At 45.0% G+C, this 27,736-nt stretch overlaps 1 protein-coding gene across 1 annotated transcript; it reads left to right on the top strand.

Moving 5' to 3' along the window:
• Positions 1-275: 275 nt before the first annotated feature.
• Positions 276-27,736, top strand: LOC130114345 (probable polypeptide N-acetylgalactosaminyltransferase 8). The gene is made up of 11 exons (XM_056282202.1): positions 276-453; positions 5,565-5,907; positions 7,235-7,401; positions 9,841-10,027; positions 12,727-12,924; positions 13,247-13,361; positions 20,703-20,888; positions 22,133-22,270; positions 22,998-23,090; positions 23,678-23,848; positions 27,617-27,736. The coding sequence occupies exons 1-11, from the start codon at positions 276-278 to the stop codon at positions 27,734-27,736; spliced, it is 1,896 nt and encodes a 631-aa protein (XP_056138177.1).

Genomic DNA, 27,736 nt, shown 5'->3' with positions numbered 1-27,736 from the left:
CTGGCCACAGACGCAGAGCCCGCCGGAAGTCAGTTGATTAAACACACCTGGAGTGAGATATGGATTAAGAACCGTGTTCCGCTGGCCCTGGGATGAAATGAGCTCTGACTTTTGTGATTACGCCTCTAAAGACATCCCCATTATTTTGGTGGGGGGGTAATTATTCCGAAAGTGGAAATATATGTATAACTTTCCAGTAATTAACAAATTGACTGCCAACTCCTCTTGTCAAATTTAGGCGGTCTTTTCCCTCAATTTGGATATGATCAGCTAACATGAGGGCTGTGTGGTTAAAGCGCCCGGTCTTCTTACTGGGCGGGATTCTGCTCGTCACTTATTTGGTTGTTTTCTTAATGAATATATATGATAAAACAAAAACGACTGGAAACCAGATGGACAAACCTCGAGTCGTTAGAAGACATGCTGATGTGGACTTGACCATTGGCAATCTCTGTGAGTTGTTTATTCCTCTCTTAATTCATAGTATGACACACGTGCATGCGCGTGCGTGCGCGCACTTGCGTGTCTGTTTGTTTTTTGTTGTTTTTTGTTTTGTTTTTTACATTGGCAAACGCATTGTATTGCTCAGCTTACAAAGAGGACCGTGAGACATAATGGGAGATCAACAAATGTTGAGAGCTTTGTTTTATGATGGTCACAAATAGGAAAATATATGAACACATCAGTTTAATCCCATGAAAACGAGTCTCTCAGCTCTTACCATTGACCAAGTTTTATTTTCATATGATATAACTGACATAATGTTCATATTTTTGTGCTCGTGGCAATCATAAAGCAAAGCTCTCACAATGTGTGTTGTATGTAGTATATTATATATATAGCGTTTTTTGCCCCCCCCCCCCCCCGGAAACCATCAATGGTGTAGATAAAAGTGTTCAACAAACGTGGATACCTGAACATCACACCCATATGTGCTTGTTGAACATCTCATTCCAAAACCATGGGCATTAATATAGAGTAGGTCTCCCCTTTGCTGCTAAAACAGCCTCCACTCTTCTGGGAAGGCTTTCCACTAGATTTTGGAACATGTCTGTGAGGATTTGCTCCCATTCGGCCACAAGAGCATTACTAAGGTTAGGTACTGATGTTTCGTTTGGAAGAAAGCCTGGCTCACAGTCGGCGTTCCAGATCATCCCAAAGGTGTTGGATGGGGTTGAGATTAGGGCTCTGTGCAGGCCAGTCAACTTCTTCCACACCAAACTCGGCAAACCATGTCTTTACGGCCCTCGCTTTGTGCATGGGGGCACTGTCATTCTGAAACAGGAAAGGAATTTCTCCAAACTGCTGCCACAAAGTTGGAAGAACACAGTTATCTGGAATGTCGTGTGCTGTAGCATTACGATTTCCCTTCACTGGAACTAAGGGACCTAGCCCAGACCATGAAAAACAAACCCAGGCCATTATTCCTCCTGCACCAAACTTTACATTTGGCACTATGCATTTGGGCAGGTAGCGTTCTGGCATCAACCAAACCCAGATTCATCTGTCAGACTGCCAGATAGTGAAGTGTGATTCATCACTCCAGAAAATGTGTTTCATCTGCTCCAGAGTCCAATGACGGTGTGCTTTAGACCACTCCAAGAGACGCTCAGTATTGCACATGGTGATCTTGAGCTTGTGTGCAGCTTTTTGGCCATGGAAACCCATTTCATGAAGCTCCTGACAAACAGTTCTTGTACTGACGTGGCTTCCAGAGGCAGTTTGGGACTCTGTAGTCAGTGTTGCAACCAAGGACGGATGATTTTTACGTACTTCAGTGCTCGGTGGTCCCGTTCTGTGAGCTTATGTGGCCTTCTGCTACATGGCTGAGCTTTTGTTGCTCCTAGATGTTTCCACTTCACAATAGTCAAGTCAATTTTATTTGTATAGCCCAATATCACAAATTACAAATTTGTCTCAAGGGGCTTTATAGCAACACAGCATCCTTTCCTTAGACCCTTAGATCGGATAAGGAACAACTCCCTAAAAAAAAAAAAAACTTTAACAGGGAGAAAAAAATAGAAAGAAGCCTCAGGGAGCGCAACAGAGGAGGGATCTCTCTCCCAAGACTGACAACATGCAATGGATGTTGTGTTTACATAATTTACAGAATGTAACATTGAAAGAGGATAACAGAATTATAATGGAATTATAGAATATATGAAGAATATAATGAGGGGGAAGCCAAGCTGTCCAGGGTGTCTTCCTGCCTGCCGCCCAATGACTGCTGGGATAGGCTCCAGCATCCCCGGGACCCTGAGAGCAGGATAAAAGGTTTGGATAATGGATGGATGGATGGATGCCAAGCAGCGTCCAGGTGGTGACCACCATCACCATGGAGACCTGGGAGGAGGACAGACTGCACATGCACACAAGGGAGACTCACATCACACCATTCACACACACAAAAACAGAAAGAAGACATCAGAGAAAGAGAAAAGACGTGAGAGAAGAGAACAGTTTGCAATAGTCAATAATCTATAATCTCGTCTGCAGAACAGTGCCTGGTAAATTCATTGAGACAGAAACCGACCTGCCATGCAGTACAGGTTGGGAAGCACTCAACTTAAAGGCAACTAATTGTAGGTTAAGTCAAAAAGATTAGTTTTAAGTTTGAACTTAAAGGACACAACAGACTCTGATTGTCTGGTGGCAATAACAGACAATGACAGCCTTACAGTTGACTGGGGGGCAGCTCTAGCAGGGCAGAAATTCAACCAACTGACTTGTTGGAAAGGTGGCATCCTATGACAGATGCGTTGAAAGTCACTGAGCTCTTCAGTATGACCCATTCTGCTGCCAATGTTTGTCCATAGAGACTGCATGGCTGTATGCACTGGCGTAACATATTTATTATAGGCCCTGGTGCAAGCAACCCTCGTAGACCCCCCCCCCCGTCTCTCTCTCTCACTCGCTCACACACACACACCACCACCACCATAGGTGGGTTTAGTAAGTAATTTTAGTAATGTATTTGTATAGCACCTTTCACAGATATACAATCACAAAGTGCTTCACAGCATAAAATAGAAATATCAAAGTAACAGACAAAGTTTATACAGATTAGTTATTGTAAAGGTCAGTACGTCAAAGATTTGCTACGCTTCAGAACCACGGAGAGCGGATGCACCACGGACAGAGTTTGGAAACCTAAACAGATGGTCTCTAAATCAAATCAGTCGACAAGGCAATGAAACAAGTCAACAAAGCCACTAGGCTGTAATATAGCTAATAGCCTTGTCATTCGACAGTAACAGGGGAGCACACATCACACTCAAAACGTGGTAGATTGCATGGTTTGGCATGCACGCAGCACACATTGCAGCTTTCCTTTTTTCCTTGCTCTCCTTCCTCTTTTTACATCCACTTTTATGTGTGTAACTCATGCTTGCTTGCTTGATTTTATTTTCTAATGTTACTTAGGTAGGCTAGATAGGTAAAAGATATTGCGCGCGCTAAACAAGCTAACATCACATGCTCAAAACAGACGCGTAACATTGTACTAGGACAATGCATGCAGAAATATTGACAGCCCCCCCCCCCCCCTAGCGACAGGCCCTGGTGCCACTGCACCGGCTGCACCACCTATATTTACGCCAGTGGCTGTATGCTTGATGTTATGCATCTACCAGCAATGCATGTGGCTGAAATAGCCAAATCCAGTCATTAGAAGAGGTGTCCACATACTTTTGCTGATATAGTGTATTATAACCTATAAGATCCATTGAGTGTAGTAGACCTCTAGTGTGAGAGCTAGAATAATCGAGCTATTTTTATAAGGCCTGTTTAAAGCCGTAATCTGCAACTTTTCTCCATTCATCATTTTATCTAGCTGGACCATGGAGTCAAGGTTACATGATATTAACCGGTATCCTTACCACAGTTGGAGATACTTTCTAGTTTTCGTATAATGCTTTTGTAATTATTTGGTTGGGTCACACCAACTGCTGCAGGGGCAAACATTTACATGTTGGAAGCGACTCCAACAGAAACTTGATGCTGATGTGGCCATGTTTCTCTTAGAAAATACAATCAGCCTTACTATAAAAGATTGTTACGATACATTTTGATAAATGTATTAGACTGCCTGTGTTTAGGGTTTATGTTGGTCTGTTTGGTCATTTTACAAGGGACTGCTTACTTGTGAGCTGATGGCACATGAGCGGCAATGGCTGCTGCACCTTGGTTATAGTCCAAAATCAGTTGCAGCAAGTTTATTTCACTCTGCCTCTTATATTGAACCTGTAGCGGACTCTATGGGCACAATTCACCATAATTGATAGACACGGGCGCTATACGAAAGGGTTTCCGGGTTGAGAGGGCGGAGCAAGGCGTTATTATGAATCCCACGACACTCCTAGACAAGACACGCCCCACGTAGCATTCAAGCGCTAGGATTGGCCAGTACTCGTTGCCTCCGTTGGGTGGGTTGGTTAATGTTAGGGTCCGGGGGGGGTTAGGGCTAAGGTTAGCTAATCAGAGGCAGAGTAGGGGCGGGTCTTCCTAGAATCCTGGCGCCTGGATGTTACGTGGTGCGTGTCTTGCCTAGAAGTATCGTGGGATTCGTAACTGCGCCTGAGTGAGGACTTGGTTGGTTGGAGCGGTGCCATGTTGCTCAGATGGTGATTTTGTATGACGGTAATATTGATGAGCCAAGCTGCCACATCCCCATCACGTTTAAAATAGGCAAACCAGCAAGAAAAGCGGCAGATTGAAGCTTTAAATTTGGAAAAATAAGTGTCTAGTGGTGATAATACACGAGTCTGATTTCATGGGGGAAAAAAGTCTTGGTTAACAATGGGGATGGAATCTTTCCAAGTTTCATATTCCTACAAGTAATTGTTTACATTTAGCTGTAGAAAAATTAGATTTAGCATCTTCCATCAATTAATATGTTTTGTCGCCCTGCCCAGAAATCTGATTCACAAAGCAGCATTAAAAATTTTGTATTTTGGGGCGTCCGAGTAGCGTGGCGGGATCACCGATTCGAATCCCCGCGTTACCTCCGGCTTGGTCGGGCGTCCCTACAGACCCCGTGTCTGTGGGTTGGAAGCCGAATGTGGGTATGTGTCCTGGTTGCCGCACTAGCACCTCCTCTGGTCGGTCAGGATGCCTGTTTCGGGGGGAGGGGACACTGGGGGGATTAGCGTGGTCATCCCACGCAGTGGTCCCCCAACGAAAGGTTAATTGGATACTCTTGTCAGATGAAAAGAACGGCTAGTGGCTCCACGTGTATCGGAGGAGGTATGTAGTAGTCTGCAGCCCTCCCCGGATTGGCAGAGGGGGTGGAGCAGCGACCGGAACGTTCTTTAAAGAGTGGGGTAATTGGCCGGATACAATTGGGGAGAAAAAGGGAGAAAACAATCATCCATCCATCCATCCATCCATTATCCAAACCACTTATCCTGCTCTCAGGATGGCAGGGATGCTGGAGCCTATCACAGCAGTCATTGGGTGGGGCAGGCGGGGAAAAAAGTGTGACTTGTGTATTCTGCAATGATCATTATTTTCAGTCCTCACTCTCTGTGCTCTCTAATTCTCAAAAAAAAAATTTTTTTTATCAGACAATTTAATGAGAATCTTCGAACAAAAGCAGGATGTGATGCAGAAGTTGCTTGAGGGGGACAGAGATGGACATGGAGGACCAGAACACAAAGAAGCATCACTGGTTGAGCTGGAGCGGAGAGCGCATCATGAAAATAAACAGCAGACCCAAACGAGTACATCAAGTAAGAAAAAGACCAAGAAACTGTTCCCAAAGTCGGCCCTTTTCAAGGAATGGGAGGAGAATCTCTCTGAAGATGAACAGAGGGAAGCTCAAGCCTTGTTTGAGAAGTATGGCTACAACGTTTTCCTCAGTGATCGTCTCCCACTTGATCGAGTACTTCCAGACACCCGGGATCCAAGGTAAACGTATTTCTTGGTGTGTGTGTGTGTGTGTGTGTGTGTGTGTGTATTCCTTTTTCATGGAACCTGACGATTAGCGAGCAGCAGTATGGTTTCAAGCCACGAAAGTGCACCACAGATGTGATGTTTGCTTTGAAAATGTTGATGATTGAGAAGTATGGAGAAGGGCAGAAGGAGTTACATTGTGTCTTTCTGGATGTAGAGAAAGCATACGACAGGGTGCCAAGAGAGGAGGTGTGGTATTGTATGAGGAAGTCGGGAGTTGCAGAGAAGTATGTAGGAGTGGTGCAGGATATGTATGAGGGAAGTGTGACAGTGGTGAGGTGTGCGGTTGGAATAACAGATGGGTTCAAGGTGGAGGTGGGGTTACATCAAGAATTGGCTCTGAGCCCTTTCTTGTTTGCAATGGTGATGTACAGGTTGATGGACGAGATCAGGCAGGAGTCTCTGTGGACTATGATGTTCGCGGATAACATTGTGATCTGTAGCGAGAGTAGGGTGCAGGTTGAGGAGAGCCTGGAGAGGTGGAGGTATGCACTGGAGAGAAGAGGAATGAAAGTCAGTAGGAGCAAGACGGAATACCTATATGTGAATGAGAGGGAGGACGGTGGAATGGTGAGGATGCAAGGAGTAGAGGTGATGAAGGCATATGAGTTTAAACACTTGGGGTCAACTGTTCATAGTAACGGGCAGTGCGGAAGAGAGGTGAAGAAGAGAGTGCAGGCAGGGTGGAGTGGGTGGAGAACAGTGTCAGGAGTGATTTGCGACAGAAGGGTACCAGCAAGAGTTAAAGGGAAGGTTTACAAGATGGTTGTGAGACCAGCTATGTTATTTGGTTTGGAGACAGTGGCACTGATGGAAAATGTAGCCAGTGGAGCTGGAGGTGGCAGAGTTGAAGATGCTAAGATTTTCATTGGGAGTGATGAAGAAGGACAGGATTAGGAATGAGTATATTAGAGGGGCAGCTCAGGTTGGACAGTTTGGAGACAAAGCAAGAGAGGCAAGATTGAGATGGTTTGGAAATGTGGGGAGAAGAGATGCTGGGTATATTGGGAGAAGGATGCTGAGGATGGAGCTACCAGAGAAGAGGAAAAGAGGAAGGCCAAAGAGGAGGTTTATGGGTGTGGTGAGGAAAGACATGCAGGTGGCTGGTGTGACAGAGGAAAGAGGAAAATGCAGAGGACAGGAAGAGAGAGAAACGGATGACCCACTGTGGTAACCCCTAACGGGAGCAGCCAAAAGTAATAGTTGTAGTGGTAGTAGTAGTAATAGAATCTTGTAGTTTTCTCTTGGTTCCCAACTAAATCTATACCTATGTCCCGAACAGGTGTTTAAAAAAGAATTACCCCAGTGACCTGCCAAATATTGGAGTGGTGTTGATCTACCTGGATGAAGCCCTTTCTGTCATTAAGAGAGCCATCCGGAGTATCATCACCCATACCCCGAAGCACCTGCTGAAGGAAATCATACTGGTGGATGACAACAGCTCTAATGGTTGGTTTCATTAAATGGATGATGTGTATATGTAAAGGTGTGACCAAGTTATTTTAGACATATTTTAGTTTGTCTACAAAAGGTTTGTACACCTGGATGAGAAACCAGCCTCATGTTTACCACAATCAGAATCGGGCAATGTTTTCAGTGTTGAGATGCCACTGTGTCTGAGAGGCATCTATTCTGCTCAAATGTTATGTTAAAAATAGACAAAGAACTTATTAAATCAGGGTATTGTATGTTTTCAAGCATGTTAATTGTCACCTTCACCTTTCCTTGAATCAACAGGAGAGAAAATCAAATATAGGGGGGAGGGCAAAAATTGCTCACAGGTCTCCTAAAATGAAAACTAAATTAGAAAATGTCCTGTAGAAAATGTGTGGATTAGCTGAAAGTAAGATGAGATGGCTGGAGTTGCATTTTATTTTAGCCTTATAGATAAAACACAGACTTGACCCAGCCTATGAGGGTCTTTACACAGAGTTTAAAGTTCCCTTCCCTCTCCAGTTGTACTTGGCCAATTAACCCACTCTTCCGAGCCGTACCGGTCACTGCTCCACCCCTTCTGCCGATCCGGGGGGGGCTGCAGACTACCACATGCCTCCTCTGATACATGTGGAGTCACCAGCCACTTCTTTTCACCTGACGGTGAGGAGTTTCACCAGGGGGACGTAGCACGTGGGAGGATCACATTATTCCCCCCAGTTCCCCCTCCCCCTGAACAGGCACCCCGACCAACCAGAGGAGGCGCTAGTGCAGCGACCAGCACACATACCCACATCCAGCTTCCCACCCGCAGACACGGCCAATTGTGTCTGTAGGGACGCCTGACCAAGCCGGAGGTAACACAGGGATTCAGACCGCCGAGCCCCATGTTGGTAGGCAACAGAATAGACCGCCACACTACCCGGGTGCTCATCACTTCGTTTTTCTAAAGGGAATTTCACATGTAGACGCCAGTTTGAAGCAGATAAACAACATATGCTAACAAATATAGGCTGGTATACTAATAAGTAATGATTATTTCACAGAGTATAATTATGCAAATAAATTAATGTGCTAATACAATAATAATTTTATGCAAAGATATTTGTATGAACATTTATTCTATGCTTCCATTACACTAATAATAACATAATATATTGCTAATATCCTAACGGGAGCAGCTGAAGTAGTAGTAGTAGATTGCTAATATGCTATACTGATATGCTTTATATACTGTTATACTACTATACTATTATACCATTAAAGATTAACTTTGGAGGTTTAGGGCATTAGTGGTGCAAATGAGCAAAGGGGGTCCTGTACCATTTAAAATAAAAAAAATAAAAAAATACTGATATCATGGGACCCTCCTCTCCAAGCCAGTACGCTGAAATGCAGATGTAAAGATTGGAGTCCTGTAAATGCTGAAGTCTTCAAAATTAAAGATGTATTTTATTTTAAAAAAGTTAAGATTTTCTGAATCCTCTTGGAAAAGTCCAACTTGATTACCTTCATCTTTGAAGGTAATCTTTTGTCATCATATTAATTGGGGTCTAAACAACATACTCTGCATCTGCACTAGTGAAATCAGTTAGCATACCCATGTTTGTTTACATGGAAAACTCTGCAGGTCAGCTTTAGATTATTTTAATTTCCAGAAACTTACTACATATGTCAGCACAAGCTAGTTATGGATCCCTCTTTGTAATCTACTATATAGTTCCCTAGTCCACATTTGTACAATACTCCGTTCACAAACCCATCTCATTTTGAATGATTTGTGATCAAATTAGGTATAGGTCAAATTAAAGGCATTTCCATTTTTGAGACATTTTATGAAATGGTGTCTGGACTCAGCCTTAGAGATAGGGTGAGGACCTCGGACATCCGGAGGGAGCTCGGAGTACAGCCGCTGCTCCTTTGCGTGCAAAGGAGCCAGTTGAGATGGTTCGGGCATCTGATTAGGATGCCTCCTGGGCACCTTCCTTTGGAGGTTTACCGGACATGTCCAACTGGGAGGAGACCCCAGGGTAGACCCAGAACTTGCTGGAGGGCCTACATGTCCAATCTGGCCTGGGAACACCTTGGGATCCCCCAGGAGGAGCTGGAGGGCATTGCTGGGGTGAGGGACATCTGGAGTGCCCTACTTAGCTTGCTGCCACCGCGACCCAACCCCAGAGAGGTGGCTGAAGATAAATGAATGAGTGTATCAATATGGAAAATATTATCACAATATTCATAGACTTTTATATACACACACATGCACACACGCACGCGCGCGCACACACACACACATGATATAATATGCACAGCCCTAGTAAGAATTAAATGGTCTTGAGTTAACAGGAAATACCATTCACTCCTCTGTGGATATTTAGAGCTTTAAGCATTATGTGAAAAATTCATCACACACACACACCACCATAAAGCATTACAGGTTTTGGTGTCTTTCAGAGAACCTGAAGGGGGACCTTGACCGATATGTGAAGTCTGTTGTGGAGGAGAACCCAGGTCTTCACATTACCAGAGTGAAGCACAGTGTGCAGCGGGGCCTGACCCAGGCAAGGATCTCTGGATGGAGAGCTGCTACTGCTGATGTGGTAGCCATTTTGGATGCTCATATAGAGGTCCATAACATGTGGTAAGTGTGTACAGTGGAAAAACCTTTATATTCTGGTTTGCAAACAGTCTATCTAGCGGGTGTCTGACACTGCTGGTTTAGACCTGGGCGCAATGAACAGTACAATGTAACAGCATGCTGGCCATCTACTAGCCGATTGAATGTACTGCATGTGTCAAACAGACTGAGAGAAATATACCAGAAACTTTGACCTTGAAAAGCTTGAAAGTTTGATTCATTCATATCCTGGTTTATATCTACTGAGTCAACAAAAATAATCAGATATCCCACCACTATTTCAAACTCTACCAGCTAGCATTTTCCAATTGATTTTAGCCTTCACCTGGCGTTAGTCAAACTATTTTCACTCGTATCTAGCATTTTAAGAATCTGTTTACATAAACTATAATTTATATCTGTTTGGTGTTTTTTGGTTGAATTCTAAATGACGGTCTCAACTTTACTTGCTTTTTCCGTCATTACAGGTCAAAATTGATCCTATGGAGTCATTTCAAAGGGGAGAATATGCATTTATGAACCAACCCCTGAACAGTTAGGCAATCTGAGGGGAACTAGTTATTTTGATAAGCCAATTGATCTCAAATACTCTTGAAAACAGCTCAAAAATAAGCTAGCTATGAAGTTTTTTTTACTTTTTGGTACCTGTAAGATGCATGGCTGTTTTCTCTCCTTGCAACAATGCCCCACAGCCTTTTGTCATTAGGAAAGCAGCAGTTCCCTGTGTTGCATCCTTCAATGAACATCACTCTGGTTTGGTATTTCTTATTTCAGACTTACAAGCACAGACATTTAGCAAGTTACTACTACTACTGCTGCTGCTACTACTACTACTTTCTGCCGCACCTATTAGGGGTCGCCACAGTGGATCATCTGTTCACATTGCTTTCTGTCCTCTGCATCTTCCTTTGGCATGCCAGCCATCTGCATGTCCTCTCTCACCACATCCATAAACCTCCTCTTTGGCCTTCCTCTTTTCCTCATGCCTGGCAGCTCCATATTCAGCATCCTTCTCCCAATATACCCAGCATCTCTCCTCCACACATGTCCAAACCATCTCAATCTTGCCTCTTTTGCTTTGTTTAAAAACCGTCCAACCTGAGCTGTCCCTCTAATATGCTCGTTCCTAATTCTATCCTTTGTCACACCCAGTAAAAAATCTTAGCATAGACATTTGGCAAGCGATGTCTGTAAATTCTTTTATCTTGAGCAAGGGGTATTTGGTTCCTCCTTAAACACTCTTGCACTCATCTGCTCCTAGTAATAAATTTATAATAAATTGGCAGTGCTAAATTGCTTCCACTTGTGTACTATCTGTCTTACTGGACTGACTGGAGGCCCAAGTCTTTGGAGAGGCCAAGGTGGTGAACAGGGTAGAGAGGTGGATTTGGAGAAATCCTGTCTGCTCCTACAGGTTACCGTGGAAAAGATGAAGAGGTTTTCGATAAAAGTTGTCATATTCCTAATCACTTCTACGCAGGTTAACTTGTGTTGATGCCAGACATCATTGAAACACTGTTAAGCATCAATTGGAATTTTACAGAGTGGGGCGGCATGGCTCAGGAGGTAGAGCGGGTTGTCCAGTAATCAGAAGGTTCCTGGTTCGATCATCGGCTCCTCCAGAGAGCGTGTCGAAGTGTCCTTGAGCAAGACACTGAACCCCCAACTGCTCCTAATGGAGCAGCTTGGCACCTTGCAATGGCAGGCTCCGCCATCAGCTTATGAATGTGAGGCATACATTGTACAGTACTTTTAGTGGTCTGTAGACTAGAGAAGTGCTATCTAAATGTAATCTATTTACAGACCAATTGCTTTATTTACAGAAATGCTCTTTTAGTATTTTCCAGCTGCATGAGCCCCTACAACCCCCTCTTTGGGTCCTTTTGAAACCTTTTATTCATTACATGTTCCCACTTTATGACAATCTTGTGTGTAAAGCAGACAGGGAGAAATCACATTTTGTGCTTGTTTTGTTTTTTTTGACACCTTGGTCCCACATGTGAAAGTCATCCCACTGACTGCAACACCCACTTGAGATAATCCCTTTAACAGAAGTCATGATCCTTGAGGTTCTTCTACTTTTTCAAGACTACACAGGGTTCAGTAAAGATAAAAAACCAGTTGTATTATTTCTTTAATCACATTGTTCCTGTGTTGTTTTGATAAAGATTAAATTGCATGGGGCATCTGGGTAGCATAGCAGTCTATTCCGTTGCCTGCCAACACGGGGATCACCGGTTTGAATCCCTGTGTTGACTCTGGCTTGGTTGGGCATCCCTACAGACATAATTGGCCGTGTCTGCAGGTGGGAAGCTGGGCGTGGGTATGTTTCCTGGTCGCTGCACCAGCGCCTCCTCTGGTTGGTTGGGGCGCCTGTTCAGGGAGGAGGGGGAACTGGGGGGAATAGCATGATCCTCCCACAATCCCCCCCCCCCCAAAAAAAGAAAAAATTGCATTTGATTTGCAATTAATGAAATTGCCCAAGTAATTCCAAAGGGTTTGCAAACTTTTTCTCTCAACAGAATTAATGAAATTTCAATTAAAAAAACCATTTTTTCGCCTCCAATAAAAACCACAAACATACCCACACTTACAGAATGAGCCAGTTATATATGGTTTGTTTTTTAATAGGAGCTGAGACATGAATCGTTAACTTCTAATTAAATAATAGGCTTTGTACCATTTCTCCTCCCTCTCCACAGGGCCGAGCCCCTGCTGGCACGAATCAAAGCTGATCGGACGGTGGTGGTGTCGCCTGTGTTTGACAGGGTGAACTTTTTTGACCTCAGGGTTGTCGAGTACAGTGCAAACGCTCACGCCTTTGACTGGGCTTTATGGTGCATGTATGAGAGATTTAGGCCTGAGTGGTACAACCTTAACGACACCTCCATGCCCGGAAAGTAAGTTGAAATGGGAAATTCAATTCGTCATTCTGTTGTTATTTCAGATAAAAACCAAATTGTGAGACTGATTCATAATTGTATGTGAAATGTATTGGGAAGGGGTATGAAAGGTGTCAAAGTTGCCTTAGATGGGCCAATGGCCTTGATTGGTATACCAGCTCACCAAAAAAAAAATTGAACTCAAACATCGGGGGAATGTAAAGCCAACATACACAATCAAATCTAAGACAGACACTTACAATAAAGGAGACTATCTCCATGTTGGTGAACATGATGAGGTTGTGAGCATTTGTCGCTAACACGTAGTTTCTCGCACTAGGAGTCCATCCATCATGGGCATCCTGGTTGCAAACAGGAAGTTTCTGGGAGAAATTGGAGTCCTTGATGATGGAATGAAAGTATACGGTGGGGAAAATGTTGAACTGGGAATTCGTGTAAGTGGACCAAAAAAAAACTTCAAATTAACTGCTTTGGCTATGTTACTTCTTTGTTGGCTTTCTCTAGAAATGATTGTGATACTTGTGCTGCTAACTCTCAAACAAGCCCCGCAGCTGAGGCGAGGATGAACAGGACGTCACTCAATGGTCGAAAATTTCTTTATTTTTAACCAACAGGTTACGAACCTTGAAAAAGAAAACACACAAAATACAAACATACATCATTCAAGTACCCTCAACTCAAAGCTAACACACAATACAACTCACTCACTCCCGCAATCACTCACCAGTCCGTCCTCGTCCCGTCATACTAAAGAGTCCCCGCTCCGAAGCTGCACCAACCTTCCCGACGTCACCCCCAGAACGCAAACCAGCCAATCACAGCAGCTCCCCAACTGAGACCCCGGATGCACGCATCTCTCGCCAATAGAACCTCGCAATAAAAGTCCTCATCAAGCACACAGAAATCACATACAATCGGAACTGGAATAATCTCATTATTATTATCAATACTCAGATTCACCTATGTAACTAACAATTCAAACAATGCCACAATTCAACTACATGTAAACGAAATAACTTTCACAAGTTTGTACCCAAACCAAACAAAAATCTCTGACTAAACACAACTCAAATCCAACCACCCCACAGAAAGCAACACACCTCCCACTTGGTCTACTGGACTCTAGACCTAAGGAGACCACACTAATAATCACCGCTTTCTCTTTGGTGGTGTTTCTTCGGTTAACTCTTTAATTTCTTCTTTAAGTCTTTAACGACCCCGGAGCCAGGTACCCCCGAAGAGGCACGGCCAGCATCACAGGGTCGCTCGCTGCCAGCAGGGTGCTTATCCATGCTCCATACGGAACCAGTGGCACTCCTGTCTCTCCTGTGGTCTGGACCCTTCCATAGCACAACAGTAGTCCTGACATCTCTTCTCTGACGACTACAAGCCTGTTCAATGTAGACTCAGGGAAAGCTACCCCCTCTTGGGCTGCCAAGCATAGGTCCCAAAAGGCAGCTCTGACCTCCCCCACATCGATAACTGGCTTGCCCACCTTCCCTCTCGAGTGCTTAGCCTCCCACTCTGCTCTCTCCATGGCTCTCCCGCGAATCATCCGTCTCTTAACAGCTCGGCGAACCCAACCGATCACCCCACAGAGCTTGGCCAAGCTACTGAACTTTTCAGGCTCAACCAGATCAACGATAGCCACGCCCCAGAGCCTCTCCTTGTTTTCAATCTCAGCAGAGGTCGACTCTTCCTCCTTCACCGTGTGCACAGGAGCCTCGTCGGTCCCATCCAGACGCCCCTGGACAGGATTTGCCGTCTTCTTCCACTGGGCTCTAGTGAAAGCCACTGTGAATGCCCTCCGCTGGAGCTTACGCACAGCCTCTCTGGTGCTGGCCGCCACCTCCGCCGCAGACTTCATGGGACACTCTTCTACCGGCCTCACTTGGAACTCAGGACCCTTTTGCCAAATGGAGCCCTCACCCAGGTCTTCTAGAGGACCTCCTCGGGTGATGAGGTCGGCGACGTTCAGATCTCCTGAGATTCACCACCAGTCAGCTACTGGCCCAGCCTTCTGAAACTCCCCGACCCTGTTCGCGAATAACGTCTGATACCCGTAACTCTCCCTCTGGATAGCTCTCAGGATAGTCTGGCTGTCTACGAAATGGAACCATCTCTCCACCTCAAGTCGACCCTGCCTCTCCCAGAACCCTCTCAGCCTGGCAGCGAAGACGGCGCCACAAAACTCTGCTTTGACCCCGTCGCCCTTCTGGTCAAGGGGCGCCAGCTTGGCCTTTGACTCAACAAGGCGGATGTCCGCCTCTGTAGACGTCTCCCACCTCAGGTACAGAACAGCTCCGAAGGCGTCATCACTCCCATCTGAAAACGTGATGCCCCACAGCCTCCCCCTCCATCCAGGAAGAGTAAGGCTCCTTTCGAAACTGATTTGACGAAGCCGCACATACTCTTCAAAAAGCTTGATGGCATCTGCCCAGAGGTCTGTCAGAAGGGGACTGTCCCACGTGTCTTTCTTGGAGTCTCCTCCCCCAGTCTCCTGGAAGGCTCTCCTTACCAAGATGGCCCCTCTCGCTTTGGCCGGGGTAGCTACACCAACAGGGTCGTAGAGCCCTGCTACCTGGCTTAGGAGCTCCCGTCTGGTCTGAGGGTTTAGCGTTTTCTCCTTGATCTCCTTCTCTGAGAGATCGACCCCCGTCCTCATCTTCTGCTTTCTTTTGGAGAAGTTGATTGAAACCATCAGGAAGAGTCTGTCGCTGTCCACGTAGTATCCAACACCAAGAGCCTTGTTGTCTTCCTGCCCTAGCTGGTTGGGCAACACCAGGGTTCCGGACTCTGGACTTGGGCTTTTAACAGCTTGCCCAACCTGACTACCCTCGCACCTCCCACTTTGACCGGACCGAACCCACGGTTTGAGCGAGAAGCCTCCGGCCCAGAGTATCTCCTCCACTCCTCTGGTGATCTTGTCCAGCTTCCCTGGGTCATTGTGGGACGTGAAGATGTCGTCCACATAGCTTTCCTCTTCAAGCACTCTTCTCTCGTCGCTCATGTGAGAGAACCTGGGCAGTCTCGCGGTTTCCCTCATGGCCAACTGCGCTATGCATCCCGCTGGCCTGTCTCCAATATTGACCCGAGTGATAGCGAAGTCTCTGATCTCTTCCTCGAGTGAGTCCCTCCCGAGGAACTGATGAAGGTGAACCTCTCTTTCGTTCAGCCACACAGAATTGTACATCTTCTTGATGTCTCCTATGGCCGCATGCTCTCCTGCTCTGAACCTGAGCAGAACCGCCCGGATTGGGTTTAGCACATCCGGACCCTTCAGCAGGATGTTGTTCATGCTCGTCCCTTTGAACTCTTGGCTACTGTTCCAGACGAGCCGCACTGGCGTGGTGACAGAGTGAGGGTTCGGTGCGATTAGGTGACTTACGTACCAAACTGGCCCTCTCCAACTGTTGATTGTGTCCTTCTTTAACTCGATGGCTGCTCCTCTTTCCACCATCTCGTGTACTTGGGCTGCGTAAGCAGCTCTCCACAATGGGTCCTTCATGAGGCGCTTTTCGGTTCTCAAGAATGTCACTTCCACCACTTTCCTGTCATTTGGAAGTGAAGCCAGGTCTTCAGTCCAGGGGTATCCCGCGTTCCAGTGCGGCGAGTCACTGTGGTCGTCAGTAGCCACATAGGTCAGGCCTTCCTTGATCTTTTCTAGTTCCTTCCCTTCAGCTAGAGTCATTTCCTTCCCCCCTGGCTGGCATTTCCCGCACCGGCATCCTCCACACTTCGGCTCACAGGCAGCTCCGATGCTGTCCCATTTCCACCACTCAAGAACTTCCTTGCTGGTTGTGGCCATGTTCCTGATCTCCTCACCACTCTCTTGCTCCAGGCCCAGCGTTTCCTCTCTGGAGCTATTTGGCTCTCTGGAAATCTCTTCGACCTTGATCACTTTTGCTCTCATTGAGCGTGCAAAATGTGTCTTTGAGTTGTGAATGGATACCTTCACCTCTTCGAACAGATCAGGGTGCGCTCCCCCCACAGTCTTGCCCAGTGGGCCGTCCCACAACACCAGGTCTCCCACTGTCTTCATCCGCTGCGGAGCAAGCCTACCCTCTCGGTGGCTGATTAAGAGTTCGATTTTCTTTGGCCTGACCAGCTCCTCTGTCTTGACCTCTGGGAAGAACTTCTTGAGCTGCCGCGGGCTAACGACATGGTCTGCTTGTGCGATCTCGTCCAGTCCATAACAGACGATCTGGTGGGGACTCCACTCATTCTCTGAAGTCCACATTCTGACTTTGAGCAAGTACCTTTTTGTCTGGACTCTTACTTTCATTCCACCAACTCCATGCACGACCAGCATTACCTTCTCTCCTTTCAGTTGGAGTCTGTTGGCGGCTTGGTGGGTAATGTAATTAGTGTCAGACGCAAGGTCCATCAGGGTCCCAATAGTTTGTCCTCCATTGGTTGTGACCTCCATGATCATCATAAGCACTGGATGCTCTGTCAAACCTCTTTCTTCAAGGAGACCATCACCGTTTGTGCTCGCTCTCATTGACGCTGTTGTCTTGTTGGTAAATGCCCTTATTACCCTTTCCGCTACTTCAGGGGAGACATCAGCTAGGGCCTTCTCTTGTTCTTTTGAGAGCCTTCCTGCCTTTGTGTCTCTCTTTCCCCCTTCTTGCTCTTCCCTCTTTTTCTCATCACTTTTGTGCCCTCCTTCCACGGAGCACAAGAGGTAGTGGTGGTCTGAGCCATCTCTTTTCTGGCAGCACTTCTTCTTGCAGAGGAACCTGTTACTACATTCTCCATCCACACCATGGGATGCCAAGCATCTCCTGCAGGCTCCATTCCTTTCGATGACGTCTTTCTTTTTGGCTAGGCTGAGCCCTTTGAACTTCTCGCAGAAGAAGATCCTGCCTCCGTGTTTCTCATCTCCACACACGCTGCACTCCTCTTTTGCCAGATTCCTTCCTGTGGCCCTTGTGAACGCCCTCCTTTCCGGTTTGCTCGATTTCTCAGGCTCTTCTGACACTCTTAACTGCTCCAACCTTTCGAAAACCGCTTCTTGCTCCTTTAGGAACTTTAACAGAGCATTAAAGCGACCATCAGCGGTGACACCGTTCTCGGGTTTGGTTTCGAATTTGAGCCAGTCCATCTTCACACTGTCAAGTAGTTTGCTCTCTATAGTTTCCATTGCCAGCGGATTCTTTATGGCATCAGTATTTCCGAGATCCGTCAGATCGGTCAGGGCCTTCTCCACAGCTTGAATCAGATCAATTGTCTTTCTTGGTTGGTTTCCTTTCACCGCTGGAAACTTCTCCAACTCCCTGATTATCTGAATCGCGATGGTAGTCTTGTTCCCAAACCGGTTCTCTAGGACCCTGAACATTTCTCCTGCAGTATCATAGCTCGAAAGTCTGAGGTCTTTGGCGATTTTTTCTTCCACGCTGTCTAGGAGCTGGAATTTTTTCACTTCCGGTGACTCTGACGGATCTCCCTGCCTCTGCAGACTTTCCCAGTCTCTTCGCCATCGGTGGAAGTCTCTCATGCAACCGCTGAATGTCGGTAGTCTTGTTGGTTGGAGGCGCACTCTCGGTTTGGCTGCTGCTTGCGCGCCTCCCGCTCCCAGGCTTGCCATACTGGCGCTATGTGCTTCCTCCCATGCTTTCCGCTGAGCCTTAGCTAGCTCAGCACGCTCTTCTTCGGCAGCTTCTGCCATCCTTTGCTGAGCTTCAGCAGCCTTTTTCCTGGCCTCCGCAGCCCTCTCCTCAGACTCGGCGTTAACTTCGGCAGCCTTTAGCCTGGCCTCAGCGGCTCTCTTCTCAGTCTCGGCGATCTCATCGGCCTCCTTTTTCCTGGCCCTGCCGAATTCTGCCAACCACCTGATCCAGAGCTCGTTTCTCTTGTCCTCCAGCACCCGAAGCCGCTTACTCATGTCGCACGTAACACCTTCAGGGATCCACTCTTCCCAGACAGCCAGCAGATTTTCTGCCTTGGCGATGAGACCTTCCAAGAGTGCGTTTTGCTCCTTACCGTTGCTGTAGGTTACTCCTTTCAGGCTGACTCCTTCAGCGCTTTCATAGCTTCTTTCTGCCCGTCCAATGGCAGATATTAGCTCGGTCTCCGCATATCTCGACCAAAAGCTGGACTTGACTGCCCGTCTCACCTCTTCAACTTTGAGCTCACACTCTCTGGTTACTCTCTCTATGTCTGCTTTGAGCTGCCCATCCAGTGCCTCCGCGTCATCGTTTGCTTCAGCTAGCAAGCCAGCCTCATAGTCATCATTTGCAGAAAAAACCCTTTTTGCATCATCAGAAAATGATTTCCACTCAACTTTCAGCTCATCTCGAACCAGGGTTGTTGCCATTCTAAGGATGTAGTTGGCTCTTTTCGTGAACGCCGTCTTCACTTTGGTCCTTTCTTTCTTTAGTGATTCCATTTTTATTGATTTACCTTGGATGCTAAGCCCTGAGCGTACCTGTATCTCCTTTTCTAACTCAAAGTCTTTCGCCCTCTCTAGCTGCCTACACTAGCTCAGAATCTTCTGCCCTGACTAGCTCAGCCTGACTAGTCTTCAGCGGCGTTACCGGGCTCACCAGGGGTCCCCCCGGGGATACCGCCCAAAATAGAAAGCAACACAAATAAATAAAGTGGGGAAGGTCTCACCTTCCCCCGCCGGCTTGCTACCCAGGTACGCTCAAAACTAAGCTAAAGCTTAGGCCATTAATTTAGACGGCTGCTAAACGTGATCACTGGCATCAGCAGGTAGCTGTTTAGTTAACCAGCTCCTATTCTACTGGCTGGGCTAGCTTTCCTTGCTAGCTCACGTCAGCTTTTGTTACGGTAATTACGTTAGCTTCCGATGCTACCTCACGTTAGCTTTCCCTTGCTAACTCTCATAATTGCTAGCTAGCACACTAGCTTCATAGCCTACTAGCTGTGCTTACTTTAGCTAGCAGCGGTAGCTTCCTAAACTGCTAGCTGAGCCCTTACGTTAGTCAGCTACACGGACCTGAGCTAGCATGCTAGCTACAAACAGGTACGTCGTTGAAAGGGAAATTTCACCACCTGCCCGCTGACCCTAGTGGCCTTATGTGCGGGTTTATTACGTTTACACCAACAACATGGATACCAAAACCTTTCTCGTCCAGGCGACGGTTCAGCAACTCTTCTGCCGTCGTGGTGGTTCGTAACTGTGCTGCTAACTCTCAAACAAGCCCCGCAGCTGAGGCGAGGATGAACAGGACGTCACTCAATGGTCGAAAATTTCTTTATTTTTAACCAACAGGTTACGAACCTTGAAAAAGAAAACACACAAAATACAAACATACATCATTCAAGTACCCTCAACTCAAAGCTAACACACAATACAACTCACTCACTCCCGCAATCACTCACCAGTCCGTCCTCGTCCCGTCATACTAAAGAGTCCCCGCTCCGAAGCTGCACCAACCTTCCCGACGTCACCCCCAGAACGCAAACCAGCCAATCACAGCAGCTCCCCAACTGAGACCCCGGATGCACGCATCTCTCGCCAATAGAACCTCGCAATAAAAGTCCTCATCAAGCACACAGATATCACATACAATCGGAACTGGAATAAATCTCATTATTATTATTATCAATACTCAGATTCACCTATGTAACTAACAATTCAAACAATGCCACAATTCAACTACATGTAAACGAAATAACTTTCACAAGTTTGTACCCAAACCAAACAAAAATCTCTGACTAAACACAACTCAAATCCAACCACCCCACAGAAAGCAACACAATACTAAATTTGGTGAAATTAATAACAGCCTTTGTTGTTGCTATAGGTGTGGACATGTGGAGGGAGTATTGAAGTAGTCCCATGCTCCAAGATTGCCCACATTGAGAGGAACCACAAGCCTTACATGCCCGACCTGAGCCAAGCCATGAAGAGGAATGCCTTGAGGGTAGCAGAGGTCTGGATGGACGAGTACAAACACAATGTCAATTTAGCTTGGAATATACCCCTTAAGGTACTCACAGCATTATCACCACTCATTATTAATAATCATCAATCATCATTATTATTATTATTCTTTTTCTTCTGCTTCTGCTGGCACTCCCATTAGGGGTCGCCACAGTGGATCATCGTTTCCATCTCTTCCTGTCCTCTGCATCTTCCTCTGTCACACCAGCCACCTGCATGTCCTTTCTCACCACATCCATAAACCTCTTCTTTGGTCTTCTTCTTTTCCTCTTCCCTGGCAGCTCCATATTCAGCATCCTTCTCCCAATATACCCAGCATCTCTCCTCCACACATGTCCAAGCCATCTCACTCTTGCCTCTCTTGCTTTGTCTCTAAGCCGTCCAACCTGAGCTGTCCCTGTAATATACTCATTCCTAATCCTGTCCTTCTTCATCACTCCCAGTGAAAATTTTAACATCTTCAACTCTGCCACCTCCAGCTCCGCTGCCTATTTTTTCGTCAGTGCCACTGTCTCCAAACCATGCAACATATAGCTGGTCTCACAACCATCTTGTAAACCTTCCCTTTAACTCTTGCTGGTACCTTTCTGTCACAAATCATTCCTGACACTCTTCTCCACCCACTCCACCCTGCCTGCACTCTCTTCTTCACCTCTCTTCTGCACTCCCCGTTACTTGAGGTACTCAGAGTATGTCAAAAGAAAAAGGAAATATGCTTTGTAATCATGCCACTTACCTTTATGATTTAAAGGATATCTCTCCTATTAAGATCAACATTAAGTTATGCAGAATACTTTCTCACTGGGTATGTGTACACACACTGACTATAAGATTATAAAGATTTTTGCTCCAGATTTAGAAACGGAAGTGGAATAATCATAATATGATAAAGACACCTAGATTTTAGATCAATCTTTGATTTATTGGTACTTGATGGTTGTATTCAGCAAATTTGGCTTTTTGAAACTGTGTGAAAGGTCACTGGAGGTCAAATATCAAAGGCTGCAGACTGTGGCCTAATTGAAATTACCTTTGTATAATCAGCTATTAAACAAATTTTATTTTGAACTATATTTTAATTGAAATATTGCCTTAAACTACTCATTTACTGCAAGAGTCTGTGACAGTAAAGTCATGCTAATTTCATTTCAGAAGTAATTTATGTCGGGCCACTGAATGCATTTTGTAAAGGTATTTCGGTGGTATGGTAAATGCTCATCGATGTGAAATTCTATGTCTAGACTACATTATGACATAGACCAATCAAGGCAATATTTCTCCCTTTTTCAGGATCATGGGATTGATATTGGGGATGTGACAGAGAGGAAAAAACTTAGAGAAAAGTTAAATTGTAAACCTTTCAAGTGGTACCTGGAAAACGTTTACCCACTGTTGGATTCCTGGGAAGATGTGGTCGCCTTTGGAGGAGTAAGTATATTCAGAATATTCAGAATCAGAATAAAGTTTATTGGCCATATAGGTTTGCACACACATGGAATTTGACTCCGGTTTTGTAGCTCTCTCGGCGTACTTAACATAGAATAACATCTTCAGATATATTCAGTATGTGTGTGTGTGTGTGTGTGTGTATGTATGTATGTATGTATGTCTATATATATATATATATATATTAACAGGAGTGGATTGGCCAGCAGTTGCAGATATAGATATAAGCTAAGCACCTATTTTTTAATTATAAATAAATCATGCCAACAGACAAATACCAACCCCCCCCCCCCATTGGACCATTAGCAATCACGTGTTTTTGAATTTTTCAATGTCGCACCTCTCCCTTCCCCATTGGACGTTGTGTATGTGATGTGCATGATGGGGCAGTAAATGGTGTGCTCTTTCCCATGTAGCTTTATTGACAGCTGATGCTTGTTTATGGCATGAAACAGGCTTTTACGGACTCATAAAGAATTTACTTGACTCACTGGATTTTTTATATATATATATATATGTATTTATATGTATGTATATATATATATATATATATATATATATATATATATTCAGTGTATGTGCGTGCATGTTACTGGATGAAATCTGTTTCGGAAAGTTGAAAATGCTCACGTGTTATGAATCGCCAGTGTCCTTTTATTATGCCTGGTGATGAAGCTTAATTAAGAACAATTGGCTATCCGATTTATAGATGAAGAACCTTGATGCCAACATGTGTATAGACCAGGGTCCTGTGCCCGGTCACATACCTATTGCCTACCATTGCTACTACTATGGACCTCAAGTAAGTCAAGTAAAAACATTTCCAATTCATCTGCAGAAATGTGACGTCCTGAAAATGCATAAGTATTAAAAGTGTCTGCCTTGGGCATCCGGGTAGCATAGCGGTCTATTCTGTTGCCTACCAACATGGGGGTCACCAGTTCGAATCCCCATGTTACCTCCGGCTTGGTCGGGCGTCCTTACAGACACAATTGGCCATGTCTGCGGGTGGGAAGCAGAATGTGGGTATGTGTCCTGGTCACTGCACTAGCACCTCCTCTGGTCGGTCGGGGCACCTGTTTGGGGGGGAGGGGGAACTGGGGGGAATAGCGTGATCCTCCCATGCGCTATGTCCCCCTGACGAAACACCTCACTGTCAGGGGAAAAGAAGCAGTTGGCAACTCTACATGTATCGGAGGAGGCACGTGGTAGTCTGCAGCCCTCCCCAGATTGGCAGAGGGGGTGGAGCAGCGACCGGGATGGCTCGGAAAAGTGGGGTAATTCGCTAGATACAATTGGGGAGCAAAAGGGGGAGAGAAAAAATGGCTGTCTGTTGGCGTTGTTGTATTTCCTTATCTTGTCTAATGCTCTTGTCTTTTCACTCCTCAGCACACATTTTACCGTAAAAATGGTGAGCTTTACATTGGTGGCATGAAGTCCCATACATACAATGACAACCGATGTTTGGCTGATGATGGTGGCAAAGACAATGAGCCTGGGCTTTATGAATGCAAAGAGGCTGTGAAGAAAGGAATGGGAATTCTCTGGGACTTCAGTCAGGTACTGCAGCAAAGACTGCCTTTAGGTTTTTACATGTAGATAAACACAGAAGTAATGAGAAATCAACACACTAGAGTATATAGGAGCATGTAAGTAAATGTGGTGGACACAAAACCCTTTCTTTCACATACCAAACTATAGGTAACCAAGTCATCGCAGATTGAAAGTAAGATACTCCAGTGTTTTGAGTTCTTATTTTCTGTTTGATTTTTAGGGCAAAGAACTGAGGAACAAAGAAAAAAAGATGTTTAGAAATCTGAAATGAAGGCATCTGGGTAGCGTAGCGGTCTATTCCTTTGCCTACCAACACAGGGATTGGTGGTTTGAATCCCCGTGTTACCTCTTGCTTGGTCGGGCATCCCTACAGACACCATTGGCCGTGTCTGCAGGTGGAAAACCGGATGCCGGTATGTGTGCTGGTCGCTGCACTAGCACCTCCTCTGGTCGGTTGGGGTGCCTGTTCAGGGGGGAGGGGGAACTGGGGAGAATAGCATGATCCTCCCATGTGCTACGTCCCCCTGGTGAAACTCCTCACTGTCAGGTGAAAAGAAGCGGCTGGCAACTCCACATCTATCGGAGGAGGCATGTGGTAGTCTGCAGCCCTCCCCTGATTGGCAGAGGGGGTGGAGCAGCGACCGGGAACAGCTCGGAAGAGTGGGGTAATGGCCAGATACAATTGGGGAGACAAAGGGAGAAAATTCAAAAAGAAAAAATCTGAAATGGCAGACTCGTAATCTGGAAATGCACTGGGCAAAGATGAGAAATCCAGCACATTATTCACAATTAATCTCCACTCATTTAATGAGCTAGAGAAGAGGGCTGAATTTCAAGGTTTTAATTTGGAAACAAAAACCACAATCTTGGAAATTAGTGAAGCCCTCCTGTTGGGATCTTGAGTTTTTCAAATATAACGGAACATATAATATGATTGACGTGTCCATTAGCACTTCCAAGATGCAAATGTATGGCTTGGCAGAAAGTTGTTTTTCCCTCTCTGACGTAGTTACTATTAGTGCATGTCGTTCAAGGGACTCATTTTTTTAATCTCATGGCCTTCAACATCCAAGTCGTTTTCCTTGAGCATAACATTTGCCTGGAAAACTGGAAACTAGTTAAGATCGCTAAGGACTAAAGTCAACCACTTTTTCAGAGATAATGATAGATGGATAGATAGATAGATAGATAGATAGATAGATAGATAGATAGATAGATAGATAGATAGATAGATAGATAGATAATTTTATTAACCACATGACCAAGGCCGGTGGAATTTGTTTTTGGTACGCTTTACATTTTACACTCTGCAGCACAATACATACATGGACAACAACAGACACTCCACATATTATCACGAACAATACAGTTACACAATAACAGAAATAAACATATAAGGCATAACAGGTGAATGGTGGTATTTATGCCAATGGTGTGTGAGGAGGGGCCTATAGGGCGGAATTCAGAGTCCTAATGGCTAGACACTTCCATGCCACCTGCCTGTTCGGATAGTGATCGGATTTAATGTCACCGCAAAATAGGTACATCTAGAAAAATGGTACTTGGTGCCAAAGAGAGCTGCCTTCCTTTCTTTATATTTTGCTTATTTTCTAATGGTGGATGGGTCCACACGAGAAATATGTGGTTGAGAAGAGAGCAACAGCCAAGTTTTTGCATAGCCCTCCTTTTCCAGTATTGTCAAAGATATCCTTACATATTACTTTATTGCAATAACTGCTTTTAAATTTAGCTTCTCTAGTGGTGTGGGGCCATAGTGCTGTGAAACAACAGGTCTCAGCCTCGGAGTTCCTCCATTTTGATCTCTCTTCCCTTGCTCTACATACATGTACAAGGGAAGAATTTGCTTGTGCAAAGAAGATGGTGTAGGGCTTATATTTTAATCTATTTCTGGGATTGTGGCCACATGCTGTCCACACATCACTAATATCCAATCTCAATGTAAGCCAGGCCACCTCAACATGTGGTCTGGCACATTGGATCCCCGTACAAGCTGGAACCGATCCATACAGACTTGACGGGTCATGTAGCCTGGTTCACCTGGAAAACAAAAGTCACATTTAAAAGACGAATGTAGCCAAAGTCTCGGGTACAACAAAATATAGAATCAGTATTTCTGTAAACCACATTACAGTTTAACCAGGCAAACTGCTGCCTTCTGTCGCCTAAATATTATTGCTGTTAACAAAGAGGATATACCAGAGTTTTCTGTTAACCTCTTTTGGGGAAGAGAATGGAAGAATAGATGGAACAGTGATTTTTTTTTTATTATTATTTGGATATATGTCTTAGTTTGAATATGTGTGTTTTTGTAGTTCTTGAGTGTGTTTTTGTCTATATGTTGCATTGCTTTGGGCTGGGGTAAACAGCGTTTCGTTTCATTTCATGCCTGCAAGTACATGAGGTGAAAATGACAAAGTGTTCTTGATTCCTGAATAAAAAGATGTTTAGAAATCCTAACCGTCAAGATTGGAAATCTGGGAATGTGCTGGTCAAAGAGAGTAATCTGGGAATGCACTGGCTAAAGACCAGAAATCCAACATGTCTCGATGCATGGCCAATAATCCAGGTGCAGAAATCTCAGAAAAGATGAATCAGTTCTTCTGGACACAATGTTTAGTGGGAGAAACATTTCATCCTCTTCAGTCACAACTGACTGCAGGTATCCCCACCCTTATAAACATTACAGTTGTGTAATGACTGAAAACGGTGATCTAACACAGGATTCTTACGCAAATTGCCATGACCAGTTGCAACGGCCATGTGTACTATAGCCATGTGCACTATTACCCCCACCCCCGGTACAGGAATGGTCATGGCATCTTCATGTAGATGTTCTTTTTTACACATGACCATTGTAATTCTAATTAATGGTCACAGCAATTTGCATATGTTAGATTAGAATGCCAGTTCCGGTTGTTACACAACTATTGTTTACAAGGGTGGGGATACCTGCAGTCAGGTGAGAACTGACCAAGTCTATGAGTGGTGAAACGTTTTCCCACTAAATCTGGTGTCCGGATGCACTGATTCAACTGTTGTGGGAAATCCAGCATGTTATTCATAACAACTGTCCTCTTATTCAATGAGATGGTAAAGAAAGGTGAATCTCAGGTTTAAAATTAACAAACCCAAACCACAATCCTGGTAACTATTTGAGATGTTCAGTTTTTGCAACCTCGAACATATATTGTGATTTGACTTGCCCATTTTCACTTAAAGAGCCAAATGTAAGTCTAGGTTGAAAGTCCCCCCCCCCTCTATTATTGGGGCATGTCATTCAAGTGTTCATATTTGTTATTTATTGGTTTCTGATCGCCAAATCATTTCCTTTTAACATGATCTTCCCCCAAACACTGGAAAAGTGGATAGTAAGGATGAGAGGGACTTAAGCCTGCTGCCATTTTAAAGACAATGTGTTATAGAACCAACAAATTTCTGTTTTATGCCGTATTCAATTCAGTTTTCTTCTGTTAGCATGTTGTTGTTAGCATGATCTGTTCTGGACCAGAAAATGTACCAGTGTGGCCAAAAAAAAAAAATTCCCTGGTGTTCTCACACTGCTGTACCTGAATGAAGCCCCAGTAAATACATTCTCATGGGAAATAACTGGGACTTCATACAGGTACAGTAGAATATACAACCTGGATTTTCACACGACACATTTTGCCTGTTGTTGTCCAAGTTTTACTGCTGTTTTAAAAGAAGATATATTAGTGTTTTCTCTTATTCTTTTTTTCTTTTTCTTTTTTATAGGGCAAAGAACTGAAGAACAGAGAGACTAAAAGATGTTTAGAAATCCAACATGGGAAACTTGTAATCCAGGAATGCACTGGCCAAAGATGGGAAACCCTAAAAATTATCAAAGCCTTCTAA

Source organism: Lampris incognitus, chromosome 6 (genome assembly GCF_029633865.1).
Source record: "Lampris incognitus isolate fLamInc1 chromosome 6, fLamInc1.hap2, whole genome shotgun sequence".
NCBI lineage: Eukaryota > Metazoa > Chordata > Actinopteri > Lampriformes > Lampridae > Lampris > Lampris incognitus.
This window is presented reverse-complemented; position numbering and strand designations above follow the sequence as displayed.